Genomic DNA, 23,556 nt, shown 5'->3' with positions numbered 1-23,556 from the left:
GCCCGCCAGCCAATGGCAGGACCCGGAGACCCTCGCTCCTCCGAGCTTCCGCGATCGGCCGGGGTTAGTCGGCGGCGCAGCAGCAGGTTCCGGGGCTGTGTACTGTGACGGCAGCGGCTCGGTCCGTGTCTCCGCCATGGCCTACCCGGGGTTCGGAGCGGTGAGTGGCCCCCGCGGCCTGAACAAAGCCCCGACGTCGCCCCGTGTGGGCTCCGCGGGGGGCGGGCCGAGTGAGGCCCTGCCGCCTGGGGGCCCTGCGTTTCCGTACGGGACAAAGGCCCGAGCCGGGACCGGGCCCTTCCAGCCCACCGGAGCCGGCGGGACCAGCAGCTCCTCGGGGCTGCTGTGCGGTTGGGCGGGCGCAGCAGGCGTGAGAGGGAGCGATCACTCGAGCCGTCACGGGCAGGCCCCGCCCCGGCGGCCGGGCGTGGCAGGCTCCCAGTGGGCCCGGGGGCCGCCTGCGTGGGAGGGACGTGGGGGCGCCCAGGGGGCTCTCGTCACCCGTTCGTGCAGTTCCCCGTAGTGAGCAGCCGCGGCGGGTAGGCCCGGGCAGGTGCGGCCCTGGGCCTCTTGCGACGCCCCTAGCAGTGGCACGGGAAGCCAGACAGGCTGATTGTCAGAGCGGCAGCTCGCACCGCACCCACTCGTGGCGTGGAGCACGCGGGAGAGGTCAGTCGAATGAAGTCGGTGCTCGAGGGCTGGCCGGGGACCGTGGGGTGAAACACAGACCACTTGGCTCTTTCAGAACAAGCAGAGCCAGTTTCAGGGAGTAGCTGTCGGAGAAGGAGAACTGGGATTGCGGCACCTCTAACCTTTGCGTCACTACTCTTTACGTGCAGTCCAAATTATCCTGGGAAGCACTTAGGACTTCCGATTCTCGTGGCCATCGCCACGACCTTTTCTGGCACGGAGCGCCTCTCTGGCGGTCCTAGTTGGGCTTGGGCTGGGCTAATCATGGAGCCTGAACTGTCCTCACAAACCACTACCGGAGAGTGGTGATGTTGCAACAGGAGGCACACCCAGTTACAAAATAGCCCTGTACGAATATAGAGCCACTTCTGTGAGTTTGTAGTACGCTCAGTAGTATTTCCCGTGGTGTGTGCTATAAACCTGTGATGCCATTCCCCCTGCTGAGACCACATCGTGCTCTGCCCCCACTTCTCAGCCTGGTGCAGTAGCATTCCCCATTCTTGAGATGGGACAGGAGCAGCTGGAAGTGGGGCAAGGCAAGCTCCTGCCTGTAGCTCTGGTGCAGGAGCTGTCCACTCATGCTTGGTTCCACAACCCCTCTGGTATGATGAGTGAGTAGGACCAAGAATGAATGAGTGGCATTGTGACATGATGCATCGGAGTCACAGCACCAATCACTTAATTTTGGCCTTGCCATCCCTGTGTTACAACAGAGGATCAGCAGATCTAAACCTAAGTAGAGAGTGGAGCAGCTATGCCTGCTCCTTCTTGCCACTGCAGCAGTGTGGACTATGCGTAATGTGTACAGCTCCAGGCACCACTGTAAGGCATCTCTCACTTGGTAGCCCAGGTTACTTGTAGCTAACTAGCATCCAGTCCCCAATGATACAATTTCTTGTTCTAGGTAAGAGACACTATTCTTTTATTTATAACTGTGGCACAACAGAAGGAAACTAAACAGAGTGCCTTGACCTACTAAAGTGTTCTCAGCCAATCTAATTAAGCAAATACAAAGTTTGTTCAGTCCGGATTCATAGCCCAGCTATTTACCAACTTTGAAGACAGGCTGTCTGTGGAGACTTCCAGGTTGGTCCTCTGAGATTGTCCTTCAGTAATTCTTTAACCATAAAACAAGTCTTAGCTGCACAGATTGGCTCAGGTGTACTTAGGTGCTCAGCTGTCTTTTTTCAGCTTTACTTAGTCAAGAGTAGCTAAATGGGTCTCATCTTCCACTGGAGCGTTTATCCCCTCAGACCATTTCTGCTTCCTTAAAGCTACATTGAAAAGTACTCATCTTTAATAGTGGAACACAAGTAGTGCTATAACTATGAGAGCTACTTCTTGGAATTCTGAAGGGTAGGGAAACCTTAGTGCTTTCTTTGGATCCGATACTACTTTTGAAATACTATGCGGAGGATGCATTCTTTGGGGCCATTCTAAGCTGCCTTTTAAAAAAGTATCCAATATTGACAGCTGCCTCTGCAGAGTCTTCTATTTTTATGCTAGAGCTTTCTGTTGAAGCATCAATGTGCAGAGGTGGTTTCATTCCCTTCTCAGTGGGTCTGTGGTTCAGCTTCTAGTTCTGTCTCCTGTCTCGCACCCACTAGTTGCCTTGGCACTGGCATTTGTGTCTGATCTGGTGCTGAATTATTATGGAAAATCCTTTCAGTTTCTATTGATGAGCAAAAGGCAATTCGCATATTCATTATATTTTTCCTCCCGCTCTTTAATAAGTCAAAGTCAGGAAAAAAAAAACAACCCTCAAATTCTGAAGGTTGTCCTTTATGGTACTGTGAAAAATAAGTGCTTACTGGAGGATAAGGTCATCTGCTATATGCAAATAAAAATCATTTCTAAGCATTATTTTGGTATTTGAAGCTCCACCCATTTCAACATCACAGTACAGTTTCTCTGCTCAACCTGTCAAGACTGCTGAAACGGTCTGTATGACTGATTTAAATAACTAAACAGTTTAGCACAGGAGTGAAGAATATAATATTTAATGGAAACTGCAGGTAGGATTAGATAGTTAAAATTTATCCAAACTGGAATTAGTTACTAAATTCTGCAAAAAAGTGTCCATAATCTGTTTTATACCTCCATTTAAAAGAGAGCTACTAACAACTGCCATTTCTCTTCAGAAAATAATTTAATTTCTCATATGACATTTCTTTGGTTGTGCAATTTATCCTTTTGCAATCATGTAGTAAAATTATTAGTTTTAGAACTATTCTGAAAACTCTGAATTAGAAAGTGTTGTGTGATCACAGCATACATGTAACTTCTTAGAAAAAAAAGTGGGGGGACTGGAATAATGTTCCAGTGTTTGGCTATATGACTGATGAATTTGAAGTGGTATAGTTATTTGAATTAGACTGTGTAATGGGCATTTAAATAAAAGTGCTGACTCTGTAAGTGGAAGTCTGTTACTAAAGATTGAGCTGGTGAAGACACTGAAATATTTTTCTTTTTCACAAAAGTATGGAGCTTACAGTGGTCAGATGCCAGGAATGCAAATGACAGTGGGACAGCCAATGCCAGGAGCAGTACCAAATATGCCTCATGGAGGATACTCTGGATATTCTGCATATTCTGGTACTTATTCTGCTGCTGCTGACCCTATGTGGACTTACTTCGCTGCTATTGCTGGACAGGTACAGTAGTATATGCAATGTAATTAAGTAAGCCTTGTGAGTTGACCTAGCAAAGTCTGCGTTTTCTGTGAAAGAAGAACACTTAGCTTGCTCAGTACAATATTATTAAAGCTCTCAAGAATTCTCTCACCAGGTAAAATTGGATTGTGTTTAACAATAATGGCAACTAAAACTGGCATTTAAGTTTGATGTCCCCTCTCCTCAGTTAATTGAACAGTGTTTTGTGGCTAGTGGTATAAAGCCTAATGTCCGTAGTGAGCTGTAAACAAGCTTTCATCCTTCAGTAATACTTTCTTAACCTGAAGAACAAACTTCAGTTTTACATGCTTGAAATATAGACATCTTCAAAAACCAGTAATTGCCTAAAAGAAGAACCAATTGCTGTGTCCCCCATCCCCCAAAATAATAATAATAATAATAATAAGCCTGTTAAACCTTTGCAGACTTGGTGGTCTTATTACTCTATTGATAAAGATAGGGCTACCTAAATTTTGATAAGTATTCCATATTCATGTTTTCACTGCCTCCTGAAGTGAAGATGATAGTCTCCCTCAATCTCTCTCTTTCTCCCTCTCCAGGGCACTTTTATAGTAGTGTACCACAGTTTTGTATGCAGGTAGTAAAGGGAAACACTAAAATCCTGTTCAAGTGGTGTCTGAGACCAGACCAGGATTCTCATTAAACTAGTTTTGTTCATTAAACTAGTTTTGTTCATACAGAACAAAGCAGAAAGGGAGACAGTGCAAGAACATGGCATCTAAAAGTAGAATCCCAAGGGACATGGGTCTTTTAAATGGATGCTGCCTGAATTGTATTAAAGTGTTTCTTTTAACCTGAGGTCCTAAATTTGATATTTAAGTTCCTCAGTCACATATTACTATCCAAACAGTATCTCTTATTGATACAAGATTGCATAGTATGTTTTAGTAAGTTAGTGATGGAGGGTAGACAAAGCTAGTCCAGTTCTTTTAACTAGCTTATGGTGCCAGCATGCTATTGAATGGCTTTGAAGAGTGATGTAGTATAAAATAAGGGTATTAAACACTGAGAATAATGTATACATAGCTATTGTATTGGATGGGGGTGAAAATAGATGCCATGTCCCAGTCTGCATTATGTTTCTGTAATGGGAATGGCGGCATCAACAACACAACATGTTATCAAGTGATGTAAAGAATAAGAACCAGGAAGTTTCTGCAGTGTGATCTGGGGGAAAAATGGAGGGGGGGAGAAGGGGGCTGACAAGGATTCACAGAGGGCATGTGCATGGCCCCACAGGTTACTGTTCTCTAGATGGTTTGGGATTTGTGCTGCCAACATGCACATTCCTAAGAACGTGGATCTGCAGAGGCAATGTATTTGAAGATCTCCAGTTCCAGGTGAGTAATCTTCTCTTCTAGATTATAGGAGCTGCTGCTTTTTTTTTTTTTCCTTCTGGCATAAGTCACACAGTCATTACAGATTGAGGCTGTGAACCTCAAACTGTCTATTGACTTCTGCTTTAAGATGCATTGTGCTGCCTTGACTCTGCTTGCTTAATCATCTTTTATCCTTTATTTCTTTTTTGGTGCAGAACACCACTTTTTTCTGTTTTTGTGATGAGTCATATCCTGCCTTTGTCCCTATTAACTTGTGGAAGCAGAAGCAGATGGATACACTGTAAAATAGCTGCAGCGCTTAGAGCAACACAGATATTTTTAATGCATTTCTGAGTAAAGGGTCCAAATTATATTAACACTGCTGTGTAGCTGTATGTGATCCCTGAGCAATACTTGATGACTGTTGGTTGGTTTTCTTCCTTCTCAAACATGCTTAAGACACGATATTTTCTAAGAGGATAAAATGTATCCAAAAGGCATTAGCAAAGGCATATTCAGACTTCATAATTAAATTCCCTTAACTAGGACACTCATGACTTCCTTTGCAAAAACATTCAGTCTCAGTGATTACAGGCCAGAAGTACCCGCACGTTTACCTCTGAATTGCAAACCTGTCTGAACTGTTTGATTGGTTGGGGCATGCAACATAAATTAGTGCTGCTAGGAACAGTAAACTAAAACTCACTCTCTGTCTGGTCATTGGATTAGTGCTAGGACTGATATGATCTGGTATAACCAGGGCAGACTGATTTAATTCAGCAAGCAGGAAACCTTGATTTACGTAAATGGTAATCTTGTTTTGCAGTTGTGCTTTTTCGGGTTATCTTCCTAAAGAAATTTTTGGTTCTCATTGGTTGGTAGCCATTAAAACATGTTGATTTGCAATTAAATATAGCCATTACACTAAATTTGATATTCTTTTGCTGACTAGGAGGATTTAAACAATTATGTAGCTTAACATACATTCATATTCCTAACTTGTAACTTTTATGTTAAAAATGGTGAATGAAGTATTTCTTATTTACTAGTGATGTGTCAAGCTGTATTTGGATGGAAATTGGAATTCAGTTATAATGTCCAAAAATATGTAAAATTGTTTGACTAGTTTAGTAAAACTAAACCTTAAATGTGCTGGATACATAAGGGAAAAACTTTATCAAAACATTTTGCATTTAAAACTAGGAAGTATTATCCTTGGTGAATTGAAGTGATTGGTTTTGGTCATGTCCTTCAAGATTTTAGAACTACGGTAGAATCTCAGAGTTACAAACTGACCAGTCAGTGACACACACCTCATTTGGAACTGGAAGTATGCAGTCAGGCAGTAGCAGAGACCAAAAATCAAATATGGTACAGTATTGTGTTAACTGTGAACTACAGGGGAGGAAAGGAAAAACAACCTTTTTTCTTCTGCATAGTAAAGTTTTTTAAAGCTGTATTAAGTTAGCATTCAGTTGTAAACTTGAACAACCATAATATTTTTTTCAGAGTTATGAACAACGTCTATTCCTGAGGTGCTTGTAACTCTGAGGTTCTACTGTAGTAGAACTCGTCCTCACACCTAGTTTTTATTCATAGATTGGAAGAGGAAAATAAGCTTGATTGCTTTTTCAACTCCTAATTGGTTTCTTAACTTTGAATGAACTAGTCATAGAACTGAAGTAATTGAATAAGCTAAAATGAAGAAAATATTCTCGGTGGAGACGACTGGTGTCAAAAGCTGAATTTGTTCAAATGTTAAATCTGGTTGCTAGTGACTTTCATCAGATCAGTGGTTAGTTTGACTGTTTTTAAAACTTCATAATAATGTAATTGAAATGATTAATAACTTATAGTTATTAATGTAGGTTGTCATAATTTTAAATACACTTTTCAAAAAAATCTGAATTTAAAAAAAATTGTGTTTTTTCCTTTTAAACCACTCTAGGTATTGCTCAGAAAGGCCTGTTCCATTTTGTTCTCCTGGAATTATTAGCAGTTTAACTCAGGCATAGGGATCCATACCTACACAGATCTAGGTGCAGGAATGGGGCCTAAATGCATAGCTTGTGACTCTATAATAGCTTTTATATAGAGATGATAGTTTTGCCACTTACTTCCATGAGAGCAGGATTCAAGCCATAGCATGTCTTCAGCAGGAGTGTCAGTAATATGAGTTAGGATTCTATCAGTTTCACACTGTTCCAGAGGCATGAAACATGCAGCTGAGACATGATTCAAGGCAGAGGCCCAAAAATGTGGGGGAGAATGTGATGAGGCATAAACAGAGTAGGAGAAGCACCTGCATCTGACTTCTCAGTGAGTAATTGTGGTGGTGGTGGTGGTGAAGGGAAGAAAAGAAAAGGTTTAAAAAAAAAAAATTGAATATTACCGTGTGCTCTTGTCTTCTCCCCAAAAGTGGAGAAATAGAGAGGGACTGAATATTCCCTTCTTTTTAGGCTCTTACATGTGTCATTGTAAGATAAGTACCTTCTACACAAAATAAATGTACAAAACCTAAAGAGTGGGGGAGAAAAGGTCATTGCTTAATTTTAGAGTGGATATTGTGTGTTTTTTCAGTTGCCAGTTTAGTTATGCAGTTAATTGGACTGGCAGCTGAGAAAAACTCAGAATTAAAACTCTCTGCCATTCCCAAAATTGTGGGTTTCCCTTTATCCTGATACTCATATGAAATTGAACTAGGCAAAGGAAATCTTTGTCCAAAGCTCAAATTATTTCAAACTTTTAGTGTAAAATATTTCTTTCTATCTTTCAGGAATCTGTCTCCATAAATAACTTTTGCTAAAGATCATTTCTTGTTTTGTCAGTCAAGTTCATTGATAGGATTAGTGTCCACCAGCATGTTAGAGTAAATTCAGAGCTAGATTAAATCAAGACTTTGGTTTAAAGGCATAAAAGTCAAGCTTGCATCATGCATGCCTCAGAGGAGACGAAGATCACACTTGGTCAAAGACACAGTTTCACTTAGTCCCTAAACAGCGTGGACAAGCTCCAAAATAGAGAGGTTGATGGATGAGTGTTGTTGGAACCTGGTTGAGCTACGTGCAAGCCACGTGCTTGCCTCCTGATAGCATCTTTATTATGAAATCCTGAGTAACTCCTAGCTAGGTTGGCAGGAACCATTCCATTCCCTATGTTTTCACATTCTAATGTTCTCAAATGTGTTTCAGCTGAAGTGGCTCCTGGTTAGTATCAGCCTAAAGTGAGGTCTCCAGTTTCATGACTATTGGATGAGCTGGTTTTGAGCTATGGAACTCAACAGATTTAGCATGTTCCTATTGTTTGTTCAGAAGTAACTCAGAAATAGCTTGGTTCATTCACTGTTGTCTACCAAGGAATAGTGAGAGAACTTTGTAACTTCAGTGTGCAAACCTGCATTGTCTTTGCTGTCAAAATCAATTCTATTCCATATTTATCTTCAGGAAATTTACATCTGTAAGTAAAAGTAGATTACAGTTAACAAAGAGGTCCTCTGTTGTCCACTTTTTTCAATATCTTTGTTCTAAGTGCACTATGCTTTGTGATATGACAAACCTTTAAACATATCTTGGTCTCTCTTTCTTGCATGCATGTGTATTTGTGTAACTATGTAACAAAAGCCCTTATTGTAAGACGTGTGGGTAAGGGGCGGAGTTAGTTTTTGTGAGTTCCTTTTGGAATCTTAACAGAGCAACTTGCTGACTTTTAGAGGGGTTTTTCCTTTTATTTAATTTTTTTTAAAATTCTCAAGTATAATACTATAGTAAACTTAGTTTTTTGTAGGGGGAATACACATTCACTCCTGAAGTACGAGGCACATAACCACAATCTGTCATCTACCATGTAGCAAGACCAGTGGGGTGATGGAAGCGCTGGCCTTGACTCTCAAAGAACTGAGCAGGTAGAAATTCAGAAAAATGGGGATTGAATTGCTTTTTGGGGGGAGGGCAAAAGTGGAAAATTGTATTTCTGACTTTCATTGTACTATTGATATGACTAGTAAATGAGATTCAGAAATATAATATTCACCTCACTAAAACTTAAGCTGTTCAGTTCCCTTCTTTTTCTTCACCTTTCTTTTTTTGTGTGAGCTTACCCATTGAAAAATATCCTTTTTCCCATTTGAGGATAAAGGCTCCATACTGTGGAGATTCCTGCAACTTAATAGAGCTGATCACTTTTACTTTAGATCCTGCCAGTGGTAATCCTCAGTCAGGCAGATGTGGATTGATCAAGAGCATGTGTTTGTGGGTAGTCTACACAGTGTTACTAGCCCCTGCTGTAACACAGTGTTGAGTGAAATTCAGTCCTCCATGGAGAGCTGCAAATAGAACACTTCTTTCTTTTTCTACTCCCTTCAAGATGACAATGTCACCTCTGCTCCTGCATGAAATCCAATGATATAAGCAGGAACAAGATGAATCTTACCAGGATGGGCTAATTTTGCTTTGTTTCTGGGGAGTTTCTCTGAATGTGCTATCCTCATGGCTTTACCCTTAAGGCAATATAAACAATGGCAGGGCAAGAGACAAGAAAAATGGGTCTTACAATATTTTCTCTCAGATTTAACTTCTATCTATTCATGGGACAAGCTCACCAAAAATTGGTTCTTCCTATTTTACAGCTCATGTTTAATTTTATTTGTTTTATAAAACCAAATTTTAGCATAAGATACAGTAGCAGTAAAATAATTTGACTTACATGCTGGTTTCCTTATTTAATTGTTTATGTTGGCCAATCATAATATCCTAGAACTGTAACATGGCTCTTCCAAAAGTTACTCCAGAGTGTATGCCTAAGTACAGTGAAAAGTGCTTCTTGTCCTTTCATGGAGATGTCATTCCACCTGATACAAGATCTCACTGTGTCAGCCATTTATACTTATTAACTAGCCACAAAACATAGCTTGCTGCCATAAGTTTCTAGTTCCAAGACAGAGTGGAAGCCCGGCTGATTAGATCTTTCTACAAAGCTGTCAGAGAAGCCTAGAGAATCTTGTTTAAAGTCCTTTGTCATGGGTTTTGTTGTTTGTTTGTTTTTTCCCCAAGGAAGATCATTTTCCTGTTACATTCACTTGCTTCTTGAGAGGTTGGTTTTTGGAGACTCCTTTTTATAGGATCAAATGTGGCGGTTTTGAGAGCTTGTGTTACCTTTTGGTCTTGGATGTTCAGAGAGCTGATCTGTACATGTCTATATGGGATGTTTAGCTTTCAGATTCACCTTTTTATGTTGCTCTTATCTGCATCGTTCTACAGTCCTGGCAGTGAAATAAGCAAGCTTTTGGGTTATTTTAATATCCTTCTTTTGAAGTTGTCAAGGTTTTTTTCCCCAACTTTGAACTTTAGCGTCCAGAAAGTGGGGACCTGCATGGACCCTTCTAAGCTTAATTTCTAGCTTAGATCTGATAATGCTGCCACCAGCCAAAATACAGTGTTTGGCACACTTCCTGTTTCCCCAAAACCTTCCCTGGGGAACCCAAGACCCAAACCCCTTGGGTCTTAAAACAAGGAGAAATAAACCATCCCCCCTCCTTTCCCCCTCCCAGACTTTCCCCTTCCTGGGTTACCCTGAGAGGCTACACTGATCCAAACTCCTTACATCTTAAAACAGAGAGAGAATTAACCTTTCCCCCCGTCCTTTCCCCGCACCAATCCTTGGTGAGTTCAGACCCAATCCCTGGGGTCTTAAAACAAGAGAAACAAAAATAAATCAGGTTCTTAAAAAAGAAAGCTTTTAATTAAGAAAGAATAAGTAAAAATTATCTCTGTAAAATCAGGATAGTAAATACTTACAGGGTATTCAGATTCATGTAGACTAGAGACACCTCCCCTCCCCCCCCCCCCCCATCCCCAGCCTGAGATTCAAAATACAGCAAACAGAGGTAAAATCCTTCCAGCAAAATACACATTTACACGTTAAGAAAACAAACATAAGACTAATCCGCCTTCCTGGCTAGTACTTACTATTTTGAAACTTGAGACACTGATTCAGAAAGATTGGAGAGTCTGGTTGCACGTCTGGGCCCTCTTTTTTCCAAGAGTGAACAACGAACAAAAAAAAAAGCACAAACAAAGACTTCCCTCCACCAAGATTTGAAAGTATCTTGTCCCCCCATTGGTCCTCTGGTCAGGTGTCAGCCAGGTTCACTGAGCTTCTTAACCCTTTAGAGGTAAAAGATACATTAACCCTTAACTATCTGTTTATGACAGAAGTGCTCTGTGGAGATGCTGAGGGAACAGAGACACAGTGATACTTGGCTGACAGAAAAAGCACATCTAGTATAGTCACATGTCCTATATGTTCAACAGTCAGTCATCAGACAGCATCATATCCCTCTTTATTGCGTTTCAGCCTGAAGGATTCTAAAGCACTGTTCAGCATGATTGACTATATTGATTCTGGAATAACTTGATCCTTTACTAAAATGCAGCTATCACCACCTTCAGTGTGGAACATGGCAGCTCTTTTTTTTTTCCTTTTCAGTTTGAAGACTTAGTATTCTTCTAAAAAGAGAGACATCAGCAAGCTATTTAAAACTGCACAGCAACACTGTACAGTAGCCTAGCACAGTAAGTGAGGAATGTGTATCCAACTGAACTATAGAAGGATTTAGGTAGTTAAAATATAACTAGACAAATTGAAATTTAGCCAGAGCACTGGAAATAACATCCCTGCTCTTAATAGCATCATAGGTTCTTTGACCACAAAATGGTTGAAATGTCAGTTTTATTGTATACATCAACCAAAGGAACAGCAGCAAGACTACAGGGGACCCAGACACATAATGAGAGATGTGATGGGCAAAAAAAAAGGACCTTTTTAGTAATTTGTTTCAAAATGGAGGCTCTGATACTCTAGAAAGCTCTCATTAAAGTCATGAACAAAATAGAAATAAGTGCAGAAAACATCGTAACCCATTATTTGATAGAATTGTCTGCAATTTTATATGAAAATTCTGTACTGATTATAAGATGTCTGTAATTTAACTACTGCAAAGGCTCATTTTAAATAGGTATTTGTTGCTAAGATAGGATTCATTTAATTACTGTTGCTAAGATAGAAGGATTCCATGTAATTGCTGTAAGCAAGGAATTCTATTTGACTTTTAGTGCTGCAGATTCTTGATTTAGATGAGGCACCATTCTGTAGTAGTGTTTTTAATTTAAGTATTAAGTATCTTTACATAGTTATAATGAACTAATTAATTTGTCTTCAGTTAATTTATTCAGATAGTTAATTCAGTAATTAACTTGTCTTCATTTTTGCATGAATTTGTATATTGATAAGTGTCCATGACCACAAACCTATGCACTCTGTTCTACAGGATGGTGAAGTGGATGCAGAGGAACTACAGAGATGCTTAACACAGTCTGGAATCAGTGGAACCTATTCTCGTAAGACTTTGAATGTTGCTACTGTACACTTTCTTTTTTTAATCTGTGGATGATAGTTTGGAATTTCTGTTCTTCAAGGAGCATTCCCTCTCTCCCATGTGTACCTCTTTCATTTCCTTCCTTATCACAGATTTCCTGGGTGCTGACGTGGCCTTTCTATGCACCTTAAATAAATGGCATAGCCCTGCTAATGCCAATCCTGAAGATCAGCATTTGTGCTAGTTCATCTGTACAGTGTTTCAAGTACACTTTATTTTGGCTTTCCCTCTTACACAACAGAATATAAAAACAGTTGCAACCACAGGTCTGGGCTCTGGTGGGTGCTCATCCCCTCCCAAGACATGTAACATGCTTTATAATCCCTTTGAATGAGATGGCATATGGTTAGAGACCAGGTAGGGTCTCGAGTGCAACACATTCCAAAACTCTTATTCGGAATGCAAAATAGTATCTTATTTTGTTATAAGGATTTAATAAAACTCCTGGAATCAAAATAAACTCTTTGCTTTATAGGTTATGATTTTAGTACCAAATCTTACTGTTCTTAAGGTATTACTGTGTATTTGACACACATGGCCTAGTAGTAGAGCAAGCTTTCCTACACTGGCCTGCCAACTGTGCCTTCACCTTGAGATACTGAGTTGAGATGGTAACTTGATTTCCATGCCTGTCTAATCCTTGTTCTGCCTGCTGATACTGAATTAAGACTCTCCATTAAAAACAGGAGTTGGGTCATCAGTTCATGGCTCACTGGATGCTAAAAAGCAATCTAATGTCCTGCATTTTATCCACATCTTACCCATGGCCTAAATAACTAGTAATGGAGAAGCAAATATCTCCATATCATTTTAGCCATCTCCTACTTGATTTTGTTTTTCCTGATGAGCTTTCAAAATCTCTTGCAAAAGCAAATTAATTCATGTGTTGACTATTGTCACTGAAATGTCACTGGTTACTAGAAATTACAACAGTAAAATTAAACTAGTTTTGAATCAATCTTTGACTGTATTTTTCAGCATTCAGTTTGGAAACCTGCAGAATTATGATCTCCCTGATGGATGTATCCTTGGGAAAATCTAGACTATACTGTAATCTTAATGTCAGTTTAAACCAATTAATAATCCTGAGAAGACACTAGAATTCTGACATTTTAAACTAATATGTTTTAGAACACTGTCTTTGGGCTCCATTAATTTTTAATGTTGTGTTAGTGTTGTCAGGGTGGTTAGAAGTCAAACTGCCTTATGTGACTTGAAAGTATATGTAATTTAATAATTTGGTTTGTCCTATTAAGTTATTTTTGTTAACAAAACTACATCAGAGAGATTATACAGGAAAAATGGGATTTAATGAATTCAAAGAACTCTGGGCAGCTCTTAATGCGTGGAAGCAAAATTTCATGATGATTGATCAAGACCGAAGTGGAACCGTGGAACTTCATGAACTGGGTCAAGTCATTGCAGCTATGGGTAAGATAGCATTTGAAAAACTTCTGCAACCTTCTGTTTGTTCTATTTATTGCAATATATATTACTATTTTAATTATAAGGATGCAGCATGTAGAATATAGAAGGTTGCAGTGGATTGTGTTGCCACCTATTGGGTCAAAGTATAGGGCTTGCCAGCAGTGTTGTATGGGTACCATGCTTTGTTTCTGGAACTCCAAACTATCAACTAAGAATTCCTTTCTTTCTGGCTAGCCCGAAAATACTGTCAGTAAGCTTCATAGGGAGCTGTATCTAGCCATCTTCAGATGGAAAGATTGGTCATCTGGAGACACATCCTTGAAGATTGGGAGGAGACAGGAAATCCCTCTTAAAATAAATGCCGTGTTCAATACTGAACACAGTGTTAATTTTCACAGGTGTTTAGATGCAGCACTTCTTGGTGTTGGCATACACAGGGCTAATACATCAATTTGGGGTACAGGAGGGAAAGGAAGGCTTTCAGTATATCCTGCTGCTGAAGGAGTCATGGGCATATGTTTTCTCAGTGAGAAAAAATATGTCCTGGGGGCACAGCATTTCAGCTGAGTATAAAGATACACAAAGAAACTGATGAACCTAGACCATCTTCTAGGGCAGATGTACACAAGCCTGTGTGCTTTCCCTTTGGTGGCAGGTCATCAAAGATTAGTAATTAAAAGTTGCTCTTCAACTGTAATACCCCATTGTAAAAGAGTTATACAAACCTTTATCATAGCTGCTGCTAGCCAACAACAGTAAATCAGGAACCAGTACCAGACACTGCACTGACATAAAAAGGCTTTTGTTAAACTGCATTTCTGGAACACTGGTATATAGCCAGCCTGTTCCATTTCCCTCTGGGCATGTCTAGACTACCTGCCGTATTGGCGGGTAGAAATCAATTTCTGGGGATCGATATATCGTGTCTCATTTAGACGTGATGATATATTGATCCCCGAACGCGCTCCCGTTGACTCCAAAACTCCACTAGCGCGAACGGCGGTAGCGGAGTCGACAGGGGGAGCCGCGGATGTCAATCCTGCACCAGGACGACGGGAGGTAAATCGATCTAAGATAGTTCGACTTCAGCTATGCTATTCACGTAGCTGAAGTTGTGTATCTTTGATTTCCCACCCCCCAGTGTTGACCAGCCCTCCGAGTGGGAGAGGCTAATGCTCTTGTGGATCAAAGTGCTCCAGGTGTTTGGAGCAGTAGTTACTTTGTGCATGGGATATTACATGCACAGTCTATCCTTAAGTCTCTGGGCTGCAACTGTTAGCAGCTGCTGCTAAGTTAATTATTGAATAGAGGCAGAAGATGGAAGTTAGTAGCTTCATAGTTACTCTCTTGAGTCATGTTAGGTAGACACTGATTCCACCACTAGGGAGTATGATTGCAGCTCAGCCACTCTAATAATACTAGTGCAGAGTGTGTTCCAAATAGAGCAGTCGGGAGGTGAACTGGCAAACAGGCAGTAGATGCTAAACATCTTTTTGCTGGGCCTTGTTAGAAATGTCCCCAAGCTAGCCTCTGGCTGCTTTTGCTAAGACCATGCAAAAAAGTCAAGGGTGACCTGATTACACAGAACTAGGATCTCTGTTTAATATGTTTATTTACTTAATCTCTGCTTTAAGTGAAAGATTAAATGTCTTGAGTGTTCCTATAATGTCTGAAGTTGTACTTTCAGATGAATTTCAGGATGGGGACACAGTGTATAATGGAGCTGTTCTAATGTTGGAAAATTTGAACTTTTTTACTGCTGTGTATGAATACTTCTTCACTGTGCCCTATAAACAGCATTGACTGCAATAGAGGATGTATAGTAATTATTATTTCAGTAGTCATACTTTCCGAAGATTATCCAGCAAACTGTTGCAAAACTGATAACATTACAGTTTATCACTTCCTATTTTTGGTCTTTTAGGTTACAGATTAAGCCCTCAAACACTAACTGCTATTGTAAAACGTTATAGCAAGAATGGCAAAATCTTTTTTGATGACTATGTGGCTTGCTGTGTGAAATTACGGGCATTGACAGGTATGTATGGGGGTTTTGTATTATTTTTGAAATAGAAATGCAGTCCAGAGTGTGTGATGTTCTAATTTTTCCTCATCTAAAAATTGTAATCGCAGTGTAAAGATTATTCTTCAAGTTCTTAAATCTCTTACAATTCTAAAATTACATTTTAAAAGTTTATTTTGTACATAATTGTCTTCAGTGATTTGAGTAATAGTTGTTCAGTATTCAGGATACCTAGAAAGTAATTTTGCTTTTTTACTGTAAGTTTAGATAGAATGTGGAAGGAAAGAAGTATGAAATGTTAAATTGCTTCAAAAATGACAAATTTGAAATGTTTGACAAAGTAATACCGCCAACCAAACTTACATTTAGTGTCTACATTAAATAAATGGAGTTTTGCAAAACTCCAAATTTACTTATTTTTTATTTTCTCAGATTTCTTCAGAAGACGAGACAACATGCAACAGGGATATGTGAATTTTGTATATGATGATGTAAGTATCTCTAGATTAAAATACTCAAATTTGTCAGGACTATATGAAAATGTTTTTGTTGCAAATGACTGACTAGAGCTACATGTTTAAATTTGATTATAAAATCCTATCTTCCATTATGCTTTGTCATCTTAGAAATGTTTTTTATAATAAACTCTTTGGTTGCATTCATGTTAACTTTCCTGTACCTTCTCCTCCAGAGAATGACTGACTAAAAACATCCCTCCTGTAAAGCATCCACCCTGTAATGGCCACTCTGTAATCTAAGGCCTTAATCCTTCAAAGATTTAAGCACAGGATGAACTCAGTAGGACTACTCACATGCTTAAAGATAAGCACATGCATAAGTCTTTACAGAGCTGAGGGCTTAATATGTTTTGCATAGTTTATTCATGGGCTATGGGTAGTAATTACTACTGAGAGTGTTCCCATTGACTTCATTGGACTAGTATCCAGTAGGAAGTGTTTGCAGGATCAGACTCTTAGATTGTAACAGTCATCTGTTTCCTATATGGCACTGATTTAGCATCATAAGCATACATGACATTATATAATGTATGTGTTGTTAATATACAAATTTAGCAATTTGAAAGTCTTTAATGCTGAAAATTAAAAACAAAACAAAATCTCTCTACATTTTATTCCATTCTAATTCTGTGAACACTTCTAAGCATTTGTTCATCCAGTAGACAAGTCCCATTGTGTTCCCACAGTTTCTTCTAGGCATTCATTGTTCTCTTCTTCATTGCTGTCTCCCCTCCCCCCGCCAAAAACAAAATTTTGAGAAAACCAAGACAGACAATTCCTGAACTCTTTAGATGATCTGATACTTTGTAGTCTTCCAATTGTTTTCATTTCCCAATGTGGTGGTGTGCTGAATGTTAGCTACTTTGATTTTATTATTTTTCCCCCTTCTAGTTTTTGCAGTGTACTATGGCAATATGAATGGAAAGCTGCTGAAGGATATAGACTCCGACCTGTGAAGTCTTCTGCTGAGAAGAAATTAACTGAACCTGCTGTGAATTGAAGCTGTAGCAGACTTCCCTCATCTTTCTGCCTGTTAGGACATCCACTTTGAATAAATTTGATTTTAGTGCACAGTTGAGAGCAATAATTTTTTTTCATTTTTAGTTATTTTTCAGAAGCATACTCTTTATATTTACGTGCATAATTCCATACAAGTACCCTATTGTTATGCACTCAAGCTTAATGAAGACTAAACAAACTTTTGCTTGTAATGGTTGCAAGCATAGACCATTTCATTTTTATATGTATTTAGACTGCATACATGAGCAGAATATCAGACATCCTGTTTTTTAATCTTATCTAATATAGGTATTTCATGTGACCATCAAAGTGATAGTACGTTGTTTCAGATGCGATACTCTGAGGAATTCTAGTTGATTGGTGATACTAGGTCAATATTCCACCAGAAACAACTTAAAACGAGTTAGGTAAAACTCTCCAGACTCATTGCAATAGATTTTTTTCTGAGGCAGACTGTTACAAATTGTTCTTCTATTTGGTTTATTTATGAATTGGACAGTGCTTGTTGAGTAATAGTTGAGACCCTCTCTGCTAATCAACATGCAGAAAGCCGAAACCAAAAAAGATCTTCAAGGGTCTATTGTGAGTCTTCATAGAGTTCACTTTCCTTTCAGTTTAAAAGCTTTCAAGTCCTCACCTATTCTGTAAAAATTGACTCCCAGTAGACCCTCAAGTTGGTGAACCTATTCCATTTTGAGATCAAAAAAATTCCCTTAAGAAAATAACCCAGTGAACAGAAGTGTGTGATTTAAGGGATTATTCAAGCAGGTCCTTATTTTGCTAGGATATTTCAGCAGTGCTTCTAACAGAGAAGTAATGAGTGGGTCACAACTATGATCAACTCTACATCTCATCAAACTTCTGTTGGTTTTGTTCAATCCCAAGTTTTGTAATCCACAGCCATTCTAGGTTCTGAATGCTTCGACAACAAACCTTAGCAGGGTTTAAATTGAAAGTTATGCTCATGTCATGCTTGAAGTGGAGAGTTACTGTGATGCATTGAGAGTGCTCTGTGGTTAAGAATTTATGGAAATATTTTTCTCATGACAAGACACTTTTAGTCTTGTAGTTCTGTTGTGTGCGCGCGTGTATACATTTTGCCAATGAGCAGTGTCGTATGTAATTCTGTGCTTCTTACACCTATTCCCATAGTGTCACAAGTATACTACTAAACATAACAATTTAAGAATGATTTTGCTGAATATTTTTGATACTGAAATGTATTCAACCTTTTTGGATCCCTCTTAATTGTATTTGCATTATAGTAACTATTGGAAGTAAATTTTCAGATCTGTAACAAACTAAATATTTGCATATCCTGCTGTTCAAGACTGAAATAAGTAAACATTTTTTTGTGCAGGTTTAGACCTATTGCCAATAAGTTTTCATGTTGTAAAAATACTGATTATACTCATTTGTGTACAAGTACCTTTATTTGTAAACAGTGAACAATTTTCCAAGTCATCTTTGAGATTTTTTTAAAAGAGATAAGCATTCAAATAGCTTGCCATACATTTGTTATACAAAAACCTGTTATGTTACAGGAGATGCTATGGTTTATAAATGATGCATTTCATCTGGTTTAAAGAGTCTGTGCCAAATAATTTTTAAAAAATCCAGCTTTACAATTCTATATTAAAGTGGAATCATAGTACGTTTTAAATGACATGGGAGGCAAATCCATCCTAGGGGAAGTCTTAATTTAGTCCATCTAACTTCCATTACAAAGAGCATAGCCACACTGTGTTCATTAATGATCCAAAAACATCCCAAATGGGCATCGAAAGCATGCGCTACTTGCCTTTTCATAAGAATAATATAATTCCATCTACTACTCCCACATAGCTCTACAGTGAGGAAAGCAACTTCTCCATAGTGTTTTTCATGCAGTTACAGGGTGCAGGATGTGCTCCTATTGAACAGTAGCAGTAAAATTTATTGTCATGATCACTTATGATTCCACAGTGGATTTTATTTCTGTATGTTCTCTTTTCCCTTATTAAACTAAAATATTTACAGACAATATTTTTCTCGTAGCTTCCTTTTTCTAAGCATAACTTTTTCAAAAAAATCAGTATGCAGTAAATAGGCATAGTTGATTAGCAGATCGTAGAGGGTCAAATGCAACACATGCATACACACAAATCTAAAGAAAATGTTAGTTTTTGCTAATGAAATTTGTGTATATAAAGGAAATGCAAAATCGCTGTGATCATTGGCCAGGGACATCTTACACAGTCTTATAGGTCAGCAAGAAACTATGCATTTAAAGTATTCATACTTCTGGAAAGTCCCTAAGTGTAGCATGTCTGCACTTCTTGTTTGTTTGTCTCAGTAAATCTGGATCACTTTTGTTTAGTTTGCAAGCAAAAAAGGGAATTTTCTCTGACTCCCCACAACTTCCGCCTGGAATCAGAAAGCCAGGCTGGGTTTTTTCCTATTGTGCATAGTCACAAAGATTCAGTGTGGATTAAATAGGCTAAATTCTGCCTTCAGTTACGTCTGCACAACTTTTTTTTTTAAGGGGGGTTTGCTTGGTGGTAAATTAGAAGAATTTAACTCTGCCAGTGAAATTTTAGTTAATTGTGTTGCTTCATGAGAAATGATATATTGCTCAAAGCTGTTTTGTTTGCAGTGCTACTGTGTAAAGAGTAACAGAAACTGGAGTAACATGCATAGATGTGACAGACAAACCTGCTTCCAGTGATAATGAAGTGGCCATCTTTTGTATACAGAAGTCACTGTTCATAGCAGACTACCTCTTTGCTCAGTGTTTACAGCAAACTCACTTTATTCTGCTCTCACTGATGAGAGAAAATTTATATCAGTCAAAGGGTATCCTTGTGAGTGAATAAAGACCAGCCCAATGTTTTCTGCTTTTCAAAATGCTAGTTATGAGTCTGGGCCAAATTCTTTTGTTGTTAGACCAGTGTAAAGTCAGCCTAAATCTTGTGTTTACACCAGTGTAAAGGCACCGTACTGGTAACTTCATCCACTTATAGATTTACTCTAGATTTACCATAGTGTATGTCAGAGCTGAGTCTGGCTTTACTTTAGCATTTTTCATATAAGCCAGATCTTATTCTGTAACAATTTCTAATTCCACTGACTATACGGCCAGAATTGTCAGCAGGGCTTGGCTTAGCAACCACTAAGTGGGGCCAGATTGTCAAAAAAGCTCAGCACGTTGGATGCTGAGCTCTTGAAAAGCTGACCATCCCTGGCTCAGTGGGAGTGGCTGATTTTAATGTAGGCTGAGCAATCTTCAATATAAAGCACTTAGAGCTGTTTAACCAATTGGACAATTTGCTATCCTAGTTTAAACTTTGTGGCTAGATCTGCTTCATGCTTGATGTTACTTCTGCAAAAGATTAGGGAGCAAAACATTCCTAATAATAATGGGCCACTGATCTCTCGCTGTGAGGTCTAAGGCTTCTCTTCTAGAGATTCTGGATACAATTGGAACCTCCCTGTTTTCATGCAAGGTGGGTTGAATGCTACACTAATGGAGCCAATCTGCTAGGATCCCTCTATGTGCATTTGTAGGTGAGAAATCAACCTCAGCAGTGATTTCCTAGCAGTCACACTGCAGGTGGGAGCATGCTTCTCAGATGTAAGAGGCAGATGCACTACATCTGCTCAAACTAACATGCTAAAAATAGCAGGTAGCATGGGTAGCAGCTTGGGGTAGCTGTGAGTAGGTACCCATGGGGTTTGGGTGGGTTTGTACTCAAGTGGCTACACTGCTATTTTTAGCGTTAGCTCAAGCAGAGGTAACGTGTCTCAATTTGAGCCAGCAGGCACATGCCCATCTGCAGTGTAGACGTACCCAAAGTGAAGTTGGATTAAAGGGCAAATCACTCCTGGGGTGGCCGCGTGATGTTTCTGTTATGCTGATTCAGGACAATGTAAATATATATATCAGAAGTGGTACACCACAATGGCCGGCTTTGGAACTTCATTCACTGACTACCCTACTTAGCTAAAGCATTTTATATTATTATTTCTGTTTTCCCCTAATGTAGTCAAGAAGGGATCACTTAACATCTCATTAGGGCCCAGAGACAGCACTACCAGTGAAATGCTCTATGCTAGTAATATACTGGATGAGGTCACCTCTGATCAGTCTTCAAATTCTGCCTCCATAAGAAAGGGCAGATTCAATGATTTACCAGTTTGTCACAATCACCTTTTCTCCACCTGTTGGATAAATCATCCCTACTGTAAATGACTGATAGCTGAGTCTCACACAAACATTTATTCTGAAGAGCAATTCTTTGCCTTTGGCTTGCAACACATGCCAGCTCTTTTCAAAAACTTTCATAGGAGAAGATGCCCCTAGCTCCCTTTGGAGGTTCTTACCCACATCTATTACACCAACTGAACATTGTGTGATATACATATATTTTCAGGAACAAAATCTAGTGCACACATTGCTATTGGGTGACCAGATAGTAAATGAAAAATTAGCATGGGGTGAGGGGTCATTGGCACACATATAAGAAAAAGCCCCAAATATTGGGACTGTCCCTATAAAATCGGGATATCTAGGCACCCTACATTGCCAGGAAGTGCTCAGTCTGATTTTTGCATAGTGGTGTTCTCTGCCCCTTTAGTTATGGAAAAGAATTTTTTTTTTTATGGGCAAATAAATGAATAGGTATTCCATTCTCTCAACCTTCCTCTCTGCAAGTATAGCCATCCCTGGTACAATAGCATGTCAATGCCATGCTATATGGAGCTGTTTTGTAGGAGCCCCTTGATAAAATATTAGAATGCATCACCATTCTGTAACACACAGGTCTATAACCTCTGTGTTAAAGTGTATAGACCCTCATAACATTTTAATGAAAAAAATACAAGCTGAGCTTTTCTAACTTCTGTATCTTAGCTAGTTGGTAGCTCCATACTGGCAAAAAGTCTTGATTAAATATTTGAAATTGCCATATTTTCATATATGTTCTTCTATTATGAACATAAATGGCAGAAATCAGGTTTTGTCCCCTAAATTCTTGTATGTGCTTAATACACCATTTGCAATTCTTTAATTATTACATTTTTGCGATCAGTTTACACTATAGTTTACATTTATCATTTACAGTTATTTTCAGAAGGTTATTGCAAAAATTGATTATGTATGCAGATTACATTGTTAACACAATCTTGGAAAAACATTTGTTCATACAAAGAAAGTTACTTTAAAAATCACCTGCATGCAACATTATGTGAATAAATACAGGGAGTTCACAATCTGCTTTGGTCAGTTATGTCATTCAGTATCAGTAAAAACCACGGCAGATTCTTTCATACTTACATTACAAAAGGCAGCAAGGTTCCACACCTGATATGAGTAAAACAGTTGAGTGACCCCATAAGGAATTAAAACATCAGTAATATTTCTATATATGGGTTTGGTTATCTTCTTTTCAGAATTTTCAAACTACTGTATTGTCTTTCTGACTTCCATCCCTGCCAAAACTGTAAGCAGCAATTTTAACTCTGGGACTTTCTTCGAAACCAATATGAAATACTTGATCAAAACACTATGCAGGGTTTTGAATATTTAAGTGAATAATATCCTCTAGGGACTATAAGTTCTCGGAAATGTAGTTTTTGGGTAACATTTCATTTGGATAAAGGCATACTATCAATTTAAAATATTTTTAAAAAAGCAATTTCAGCAATATTACACAAGTAGATAAAATTGTTAAGACAGAAGGATTTTAACTTTACAATGCCCCTTTAAATTAAGAACTACTATATAGCAACTGAAGTCAGACTATTATTCTCCAAATAGACCTAGGTTTGGATTTACTTTGATAATGTAGTGCATATTCCTTTTCCAGGAAAAAAGACTGCTAAGCAGAAATGGGGTCCACCTATCGAAGGGGAAGAGCATATTTGGCTACAGACTGGCTATCCTAGTGAGGAGGACTTCAAACTAGGTTCAACTGGGGCAGGTGATCAAAGCCCACAGGTAAATAAAAAACATGGAAACCTGGGAGAAGGGTCAGAATCGGGGGGCAGAGGGAGGTGTGGGCTGTTATAGCAGAAAAAAGGGGGAGAGAAGACAGAACAGGGTGGAGAGGAATCAAATCAATATCTTAAATATCTATATACTAATGCAAGTAGTATGGGGAATAAACAGGAAGAAGTCAAAATGTTAGTAAATAAACACAACTGTGACATACTTGGCATCATGGAGACGTGGTGGGATAATATGCATGGCTGGAATATTGGTACAGAAGGATACAGCTTGCTCAGGAAGGACAGTCAGGGAAAAAGGGAGGAGGTGTTGTCTTATACATTAAAAATGTATACACTTGGACTGAGGTTGAGATAGAAATAAGAGACAGACTTGTTGAAAGTCTCTGGGTAAGGATAAAAGGGGTAAAAAAACAAGGGTGATGTCATAGTAGGGGTCTACTACAGA

General features: G+C 39.0%; 1 protein-coding gene across 2 annotated transcripts; it reads left to right on the top strand.

Annotated features, from left to right (window-relative positions):
• Window positions 1-28: 28 nt before the first annotated feature.
• GCA (grancalcin) lies at window positions 29-19,146 on the top strand. 2 transcript variants are annotated; one of them, XM_032803575.2, is made up of 8 exons: window positions 29-160; window positions 3,171-3,344; window positions 12,027-12,096; window positions 13,113-13,156; window positions 13,418-13,565; window positions 15,487-15,600; window positions 16,018-16,076; window positions 16,995-19,146. In XM_032803575.2, exons 1-8 carry the CDS (start codon window positions 137-139, stop codon window positions 17,019-17,021), a joined length of 660 nt encoding a protein of 219 aa, XP_032659466.1. In that variant the 5' UTR covers window positions 29-136; the 3' UTR covers window positions 17,022-19,146. The 2 variants fall into 2 exon arrangements, with proteins under 2 accessions (XP_032659466.1, XP_074926266.1); XM_075070165.1 differs by lacking the exons at window positions 29-160; window positions 3,171-3,344 and adding an exon at window positions 4,643-4,723.
• Window positions 19,147-23,556: the final 4,410 nt, after the last annotated feature.

This window comes from Chelonoidis abingdonii, chromosome 10 (genome assembly GCF_003597395.2).
Source record: "Chelonoidis abingdonii isolate Lonesome George chromosome 10, CheloAbing_2.0, whole genome shotgun sequence".
Lineage (NCBI taxonomy): Eukaryota > Metazoa > Chordata > Testudines > Testudinidae > Chelonoidis > Chelonoidis abingdonii.
This window is presented reverse-complemented; position numbering and strand designations above follow the sequence as displayed.